The 8,907-nt window shown below is 43.0% G+C and overlaps 3 protein-coding genes across 3 annotated transcripts; 2 read left to right on the plus strand and 1 right to left on the minus strand.

Moving 5' to 3' along the window:
• Positions 1-903: 903 nt before the first annotated feature.
• On the plus strand, positions 904-1,669 carry EAF01_009580 (uncharacterized protein; the record flags this gene model as incomplete). The annotated part of the gene is made up of 4 exons (XM_038917836.1): positions 904-989; positions 1,163-1,187; positions 1,241-1,454; positions 1,545-1,669. 4 exons carry the CDS (start codon positions 904-906, stop codon positions 1,667-1,669), a joined length of 450 nt encoding a protein of 149 aa, XP_038766645.1.
• Positions 1,670-3,664: 1,995 nt separating this feature from the next.
• EAF01_009581 (uncharacterized protein) lies at positions 3,665-4,718 on the minus strand (the record flags this gene model as incomplete). The annotated part of the gene is made up of 3 exons (XM_038917837.1): positions 3,665-4,185; positions 4,247-4,405; positions 4,457-4,718. The coding sequence occupies 3 exons, from the start codon at positions 4,716-4,718 to the stop codon at positions 3,665-3,667; spliced, it is 942 nt and encodes a 313-aa protein (XP_038766646.1).
• Positions 4,719-5,515: 797 nt separating this feature from the next.
• Positions 5,516-8,494, plus strand: EAF01_009582 (uncharacterized protein). Its single transcript, XM_038917838.1, has 7 exons — positions 5,516-6,153; positions 6,208-6,372; positions 6,422-6,658; positions 6,711-6,820; positions 6,866-6,981; positions 7,033-7,067; positions 7,120-8,494. The coding sequence occupies exons 1-7, from the start codon at positions 6,038-6,040 to the stop codon at positions 7,853-7,855; spliced, it is 1,515 nt and encodes a 504-aa protein (XP_038766647.1). The 5' UTR covers positions 5,516-6,037; the 3' UTR covers positions 7,856-8,494.
• Positions 8,495-8,907: the final 413 nt, after the last annotated feature.

Here is an 8,907-nt window from a genome sequence, read left to right on the forward strand (position 1 = left end):
TGACAAGTGCAATCTTGAAACAAACATTTTAAGCATAATAATAAGAATCTTAGGTCTAAAGATCTTATGGCAGTTTTGGGATAATATATATATAGGGTACAAATATTCAAGAAGTATTGACTAATAGTTGAGTGTAAACATGATATTTCCTGTTAGGGGTAAGTCCAACTTGTGCAAATTCTCACCGATGTGCCCCCTCAAAGCTCAATTCTCCGCTACATTGCATTGATGTTACCTCATTGTATATTACTCATTGGTTGTAAGAAAAAGCGAAACGAGCTTACCCCGTCGGTAGGGATTGTGGTCACACAAGCAGTTTAAACGATACTCGAAGCTATTAATGAACACTCTGCGGTATGGATGACTACGGCTTATCATCGCCACGTAGAGATGTGTAAATCAAGAGCCTTCAAATCTTCATTCTCTACGTTGACCGCACTGAAGCGACTTTGTATGATATCATTTCTGGGATTCTTTCAATACAGAACATTCCACAATATCGTCTCATTCACTTCATATGAAAAAAACTTAGAACAGCTTTCAAATTGTCTTCTGATTCTCCTTTATGGAGTGACTGGAATTTGAATGCGAATAGACAAGAGTGCAATCTAGTCGTGTTCATTTTAGGGGCGGAATCGAATGGAAGTTTGAACCTGATCAATCCATATGCAGTGAAACTATCAAAATCTAGAAAGGATGATACCATGTCGATTAATATTTTTCCGGAGATTACTTAACATTTACCCAAGAAGCAACGAATAGTCGGTAGTTGATAATGATATTAACATCGTGACAGATTCACTAGCACATACTGTCTTAAGTTGACAAGGCAAATCCTGCTATTGTGGACGATCTCGGAAAAGACGCAGCATCCATGCAGCACAAGAATCTTGACTTAAGTGAATGCTTTTAATATGGAACATATTTCCAAATTGCCAAATTGTGATATATGAGAAAGCGCTTAGTGCTAGGAAACTTATTTTGGAAAAGTGAGTTCTTAGCTTCCCCTTTAGATAGTGAGGTTACATTTAATTCGGGCAGATTTTGAAATTCCTTTGGTCCGAACCATCTGGAAGTTCAGCTGGAGGTGAAACATTTTCGTCGCGTAGAAAGGAGCATGGTGAGATGATATCTGCAAAAGTCCGGAGCTTTGTTCTTATAGACTTCAGAACAGGGTCATTGTCTTTGTAAGTTTGATCTCATATCTTGCTATCTATATTGTTACTAACTGTCAAATTAGACTAATTATGACTCACAAAAGAAGACGACAAGCAAGCGAGGTGTGCATGCTGAAGGGCACGTTGGTCTTCACACCATGGAGCCAAACGATATTCAATTGATCAAAATGATAGCAGAGTCAGCACAACATAACCTCGACCCGACACCGAGAACGAACTACGCAAAAACTTATACTGCGGAAAATCATGTTAGGGACTTGTTCATTGGTCAAGACAGTGAGTGAACACTGTAGGAATCCTAAGATCAGTCTAGTTTTCCATTGAGTCTTTCTAATAAAACGTCTATACCAAGCTAATGCTAAACAGATAATCCCACGTACAGCGATTCAATTTCTACTATACCAAACACTTTAGATACTTCTGCCTTCTATCTCCCTCGCATTACCCTACAGCCTCAAGCTATAGGAACCGTCTTCAATCTCGTCCGGTGAAACAGAGTGCGGTATTCGCCACCTCATTTTAATCAATATGGTGGATACCGTTGGGAAAAGCACCACCCTCCTACATAGCACAATTCACCATTAACGGTCCACCTCTCGACGAACTTCAATGACCACAATCCTACGCTTGGTCTTGCTAGCCACCTCCCATACCACCAACACATCGTTAGAAGTCCATCTCCAATCATGCCTCTTGGCTGTTTACACTCCCAGTCGACCTCTAACCAACAAACATCAGCGATACTAAACCCAGAGAGACTGTAGTTGATTGATCCCGAGCGAGCCGTTTCGATATACGGTGAAAACAAGAAGGATCAGTCCTCATCGAGGCAGAATTCACCGTTCCCAATGTATAATGGCAGATGAAATGGAGATGCGTCCCTAGATTCCCACAGTATTCTAAGAGGCAGTTCTGACGAATTTGTGCCAACAACGGCCGACCCAAGAGGGCACAAGATGCAAGATTCTGCTAGACGCAAGGCAGTCGGGATTTAAAATCTTAGATTCAAGCATTTAAGGGGTAGTGACTCTTCTAGTAGCTTAAAAAGCCTTGATTCGTTGTTTTCCCCCGCGTTCTCGTTATCCTTATTATCTTCCACGGGTTTCCAAATGATGGATGCACGTTATAGACTTGTCAAAAAACGATGAGTTGAAGATACTCATCAAGAAGCCTTGGAAATCACATCGCTAGTGAAGTTAGAGTTAATTTTCGAACTTGTTTCAGACAATTTCCAGACAACTCAGAGCCGGGATTCCTCAGATGAGTACTGTTTCTCGCTATATTTCACTTGGTTCTCACAACGGGTAACAAAAATTACAGCCGATCCATGGCATTAAGGAATCACTCAAGTACCACTACCTACAAATTCATTAATGGGTAACATCGGAGAGCCTGTTCCATTCGAGGATGACGAAGAGGATGTACGACGCAAGTGATGATGGAATTGCCCAACGATCTGAGACTTTTAAAAACACTGTTCAACAATCGAGATCGTAGCATTTACTACAGGTGAGCCTACGACTATTTCTACATTCGAACAATGTTCAAAAAGCCCTCCCTGATAATTGGCTGACCCTTCAGTCAAGAGAAGTACCTTATGAAATCAAAAGTGTCATTGATTGGGAAGTTCCGCAATGATTGCCGTCGTTTTTCCCCGTAGGCCAATCAATCGGGGATATCTTGACACTCATCACCGCCTTTATAGGATCCATTGCATTAAGTGTTCAAGATTATCTTTCCAGAAGTCAAAAAAACCATCGAACTGGATCTTATAAAGTACATTGATATTCAGTTATCTTCGAATGACGAAATGTGAAGTAACAGCCCCTTTATTCCCAACATCTAACAAGACGGTCAATCAACACGAACTTACGAGTGGCCAAGCATCAATCAAGTGATGCAGACTTACTCTCCAGAAAAGCTGTAGAACCGGCGTGCACAATGCTACGAGCGTTGGCATTTCTGCACTTGCAAATTGTGAAACTCATCAATCCTTATATCGACCATGTTTTGGTTATGCTCAGCTTTGCGGCTCTCGATTCAAGACGACTTAAGTCAATCCTCTGTTCTAGTGAAAAACAGATTACTCCAAACCTTTCACAAGTGAAAATGGAACCTTTGACATTACAGTGGTCCCAAACGACCTTCGTCCCTTTTCAAAAAAAAAAAAAAAAAAAAAATTGACTCTGATTTCTGGCATATACTGATTCCTCGCGTGGTTTTTGCTCGGGGATATTCAGTCAAACAGCGTTCGAATAGGATTAGATCATCATATGGCAGTAAGAAGGATACAAATTTGACGAGATAAAAGGGCAAGGATTATTGGAGAAGGGTTCTTTTTTTGAGACATGGGAGATGAGCTTATTCATTTCTGCTGCGGAATTTATGATGTTCTGACATTAGAAATTCCTCAAGTAGAAGAATTGACTTGTATTTGTGCTGGAGTAGCTGATGACACCCAAGTTACATTAATAAGAGTGAATTTTCTAAACGCAGTGCAATGTTCCGTCGTCATGTGTATGGCACTCAGTTCCAGCGAGGGAAGTCGCAGCCGGACCAGTCTCAGCTGGGATGATTCTTGTCGGGTTTACAGTCGGCGCAGTTGATGCAGTCGCTGCAGGAGCACTATGTGAATCCTCTTCCTTCTCAACACTAGCCTTGCCTACGCATCCCTCGCCAGGAACAGCAATATCATAGGCATACGCCTCGGTTGCAAAATACGTCAATGTAGCACTATTGTGTCCTGCCAAAGTATAGTTGCTACCAGCGGCCAGCTCTTGAACGCCATGGTACCCGTCTGCATGGTGATCGACGATTTCTTCGCCAATGAGTGGGACGTGGTAGAGTCTGTGCATGAGATCTGGAGCCCAGAAGTCTGCTGGTCTACCGGTTGCGACATTAAATCCCCGCGCGCATAGTGCGGCGAGAGGTAGGCGGGTTTGATAGGAGAGCGGGCATATGACGGTTTCGGATGTTGCGTTTTCGCCGCGCCAGTGACCTGCCCAGCCTATGAGATGTCAGACGATCTGAGATTGTGAGGGCTCCCTGCTCTGGATGGGTCTACTTACCATCCTGAGTTTCACAGTTACGGTCAGGATCATCACAACGGAAGATAATACCAGCACGATTACCAGAAGCGATCTTGTCAAACCATCCCATTGGTGTAGCAGTAGGACCTTTGCCGAAATACTTTTGAAAAATCTCGGATTTGTTACCTTGTACAAGAACTGAGGAGCTATTAGCATTGGTTGGGACTGATCATCTCAGATGGTACTAGCTGTGATTCTTTGCATGCTCAGCCATTTCAACCGCTTGTCTCAACCCTTCGCTAAGCTCATGACGCTCCGTTGCATTGCAGGATGGGTGGATCGTGAAGTGAGAGATATAACCGCTTTTCCAGTTGTATGCAGGGGCGTGACTTGAAGATACAACAAGCTCGGAGACCGGATCAGGGGAGACTGCGGCGATTCCGGCGGCAAGAGGGTACGCCAATGCACCAAAGGTAATGATGGAGACAACGAGAAAACTTAAGACGTGCATTTTGAAATCCGAGTCGACGATGGTTATATCCAGAAAGTGAAGGAGTAAGATTGATAAGGTGTTGTGTGAGATTCATATCGTCTTTTAACGTAGTTACCTCTCCGGGTTCTCACTCATGCTTCAGTCTTGGAAAGCCACAATTTTTATCGAGCATCTAACCTCGTGAACGCCAAGGACTTGGTCTGACTGCTCCGAAGAGGAAGAGAGATTTGAAGGCCAACATACATGCAACGAGATAGGCAGGGACCACGATGTGATTCCAGCGGAAGGACACTTTGCCAATTACATCTTGACGTTTGTCAAGCCAAGGCGAAGAACTTTTCAGAGTGCAGACGACTAGTATGACATCTAGAATTGGGCACTTTATCAAGTAGAGCTACGATTTATATTTTACCAAATTACAATAAGGATAAGTTACAAGACTTATAATCTGCAGTTATTGTCTTGTCATCGAAGTTGGCCATTCACATTTCTTGACTGTGTTTGAAGGGAAGCGGGGGTGCGTGATTTGTGATTATGTAATCAACAATGAATTTCCTCCTCGATCAAACCTCACGATCCTTCGAAAAAGGCCTTGGAGAGCTGGGTTATTATATCTCTGTCCGGTGTAAAAGCACCAGCCCTGCTGTCGTTTCCGAGTCTATATGCTGAAAGAGTCCGGTAGACCTTTCACATAGCCTTTTATTCACATTGGGCCATTTCTAATCTTTGACGATCACGTCGGTCGCAGTTGGATACTTTGAGTGTTTAGCAAGAGAGTCAAAACAAAAGAAAAGATATCTCTATTTCCGTTGCAATTCTCAAGAAAGAAAAAGAAAAAAAAAGGAATAGAAAGATATCAATCATGTTCATCTTGGATTTCAAAAGCCGACCCTCATTCGACCCATCAAGGTTCTCATGCCCAGGTATGCCAAGCTCCATCTACCATTTAAGCTCATCCTGTCGGCGCCATTCGAATTTTTCATTTGTGCAAGATTGTGAGCCAAGTCGGCCTTTCTTCCCATCTGCTCTATCAATTGTGCAATGATGCGGATGGGGTTTTCTCGCCTCTACTCCCAACATCAATCAATGAGCAGTAACTACTCTTGAACCCATTTTACCTAGCTCGGATAGCAGACTTGCTAAACTTTGAACTTTCCCGTCTATTGAGCTAGAGAATTCAATTGCAAAGATAAATATTTGACGTCGGCCGCATATGGATCTCACATTTCGTTGTCCTTTTTTTCTTCATCTCCCCAAAGCTCTTTCCCTGAAAGCCTTTTCCCTCCCCTTCAGCCTCTTATCTTGACACGCTTCTTTGTGGTGGTGCCGTTCGCGAGATGTTCAGTTCTCGATTTTCTACCACTCTCAGAAGTTTGTTGGTGTTTTCATTACTCGCTGCCATCACAATTGCTCAGATCACGCTCACGGGCTGCCATATCCAGGAAGGACGAGAGTAAGTCTTTGATGTTGCTAACGACCGAGAAAATCGTATTTTAATTGCATACAGAGTATGTTTCCTTCCCGGGGGGGCCAAAACCACGATTAGCAGCAGCACTTCCACTCCAACCCCAACTCTAACCCCATCTCCAACTCCAGCTTCAGTGGCTGCAGAGACGACTGGAAACGTTCAGACTACTGCCATTACTGACTGCCACCAACATGATACTACTCAGTAGGTGCAGATCTTAGGTTTTAAGACGAGAGAGCTAACCAACTTTCAGGTATTGTGTAAAAGGCAATGGCGAAGAGGTTCAAGTATTAGTGACTGCCACTGGTAGTGAAGCTCTCCCTACCGCTTACAGTGGCTGTCATTCTCACGGCTCTGCCATGTTCTGCTTGAGACCCGATGGTGCTGAAGTTGAGGTCGTGGGTTCTACTGAAGAGGCGACTTCCACTGAACAAGAAAGTTCTGCGGAGTCTGAAGGTGGAGAGAACTGCCACTTCCATGCCGGCGTTGAGTACGTTACCCAACCGTGTTAATCACGTTGCCAAAGTTCTAATCTGTGGTAGACACTGTGTTGGTGATTCCGCTAAGGCAACCTGCGAACGAAAAGATCGTGATTACAATGTCAAACTCCGCATTGGGTTGTTGTTTGTCATCCTCTTTACAAGTGCAATCGGTAAGCCTCTTGACTGGGAAATTAGCTCAATCTAACAGAGATCAGGGGTTTATGCTCCAATTTTTATGGCGCGAGTTCTAAAAACCAAAGGAACTGGAATCGTTTTCACCATTGTTAAGCAGTTTGGAACTGGTGTTATCATCGCCACAGCCTTGATCCATGTTCGTCTTTCAATCCTCGCCCGTGGTAAGCAAGTTGCTGACCGAATCTAGCTTGCGACCCACGCTTCATTAATGTTTAGCAACAGGTAAGCAGCCATTACCTCTAGTTGAAATATGACAATACTCATTTCTGCATAGTTGTCTTGGTGAATTGAAATATGAAGCAACCACAACCGCTATCATGATGGCGGGTGCATTTATCGCTTTCTTGATCGAATTCACTGGTCATAGACTCGCACATTGGCGCCAGCAATCTACCATAGAAAGTCAAACTGTCAATATCAGTTCACAAGACAACTCACGTGAAGAAGCGGCAGTGAAAGGCCACCCTACATCTACGCTCGCGCACCTAAGCCACCACCACGACATCACCAGTGTTGGAACCACCCACGCCAATAATGGTATCAGTATCTTCATCCTTGAGGCTGGTATCATTTTCCACTCCCTTCTCATTGGTATCACATTGGTGGTAGCAGGCGACTCAGTCTTCATCACCCTCTTTATCGTCATCGTCTTCCACCAGATGTTTGAAGGACTTGCTCTTGGCGCCCGAATTGCAGCAATTGATGGTCTTCACACCATCAAGTACGGAATCCTTCCAATGGCCTTTACGCTTGTTACTCCAACTGGAATGGCCATTGGAATCGGTGTTATTAACAAGTTCAACGGTAATGATCCATCGACAATCGTTGCTCTTGGAACTTTGGATGCCCTTTCTGCTGGTATTCTTACCTGGATCGGCTTTGTCAACATGTGGGCTCATGACTGGATGTATGGCGAGTTGAGGAATGCTGAGTTGACCAAGACTGTAATTGCTTTGATCAGTCTAATGGGAGGTATGGCGTTGATGGGGCTGCTAGGAAAATGGGCATGAAAAGCGGTGGTTCAATGATTTGACTGAAGCCGTGTTCCATGATCTTTGAAGATTGTGTTCAAGTAATCTACAAGATTAAATTCATTGAAGGGATCTTGAAAAAGTACTTTAGGGTTGATTCGAAGAGAAAATGCACAGGCATTCATTCTTACTATCATTGATATATCTCTGGAATTTAATAGGCACCCTCCTAAGAAGAAATAGCATACGATGATAGAAGCGCATGGATGAGGATAGGAAGAATACTAAAATTCTAGAAGTCTCACAGAACTTTGAGCTCTTTGGTGGGAAGATTGAAAGTCGGGTTGTCACTCTGATTTCTTCGTCGAAAATTACTCACTGATTGACTCTGACGAGTAAATATTTTTCTTGAACGATGATTTATCGTCACATCAAATTCATTGTGTGTAGAGCCGACTTACTTGGTATCAAGCAGCTAGATTCAAACGCTGTCTGTGAGCCTTTGGAGGTCACTGTATATAAATTGGAAAATTAGACGCATAGATACTACGGAAGAAAGGATCACTGCCTGAGTACAAGGTACTAATTACTTCGATGGCAACATCACTCTTTCAGGATTGCTTTAATTGCTTTTTTTTCTCTTTCGCTTTGTAGAGACCAAGTGGGAAATCAAAGCAACTGAACCTTTGGAATGACAAAAGCACTTAATGAGCTCCATGATTAGCGTCGTTCTATTGGTTACACAGTAATACACGATGAAAATATGCAAAGCTTCTCTTGAAAATAGTAGTCTCAGGGAAAATTGTTGAATCACTTGATTCACAACAAGAGGCGAAATTAAATATGCCGAATACACATGAAGTCTAACTGATCAATCTTCAACATTCCAACTAAAAGAAGCATCTAAAGCGGATTATTAAAACTCGACTTTCGAAGCTGAACGAGACAATTTGGTCTCAGTGTTCAAGACTATTTACAGCAACAAGGCTTAACTGTTTACTGTAGAGTGGATTATCATAGTATTGTTGCTCGAAATCGAATGAATCAAGGGATCTTTGATCTTCAAGCTCGAGTACAATCATGAAGCATCA

Source organism: Botrytis porri, assembly GCF_014898465.1.
Source record: "Botrytis porri strain MUCL 3234 chromosome Unknown BPOR_014, whole genome shotgun sequence".
Classification (NCBI taxonomy): domain Eukaryota; kingdom Fungi; phylum Ascomycota; class Leotiomycetes; order Helotiales; family Sclerotiniaceae; genus Botrytis; species Botrytis porri.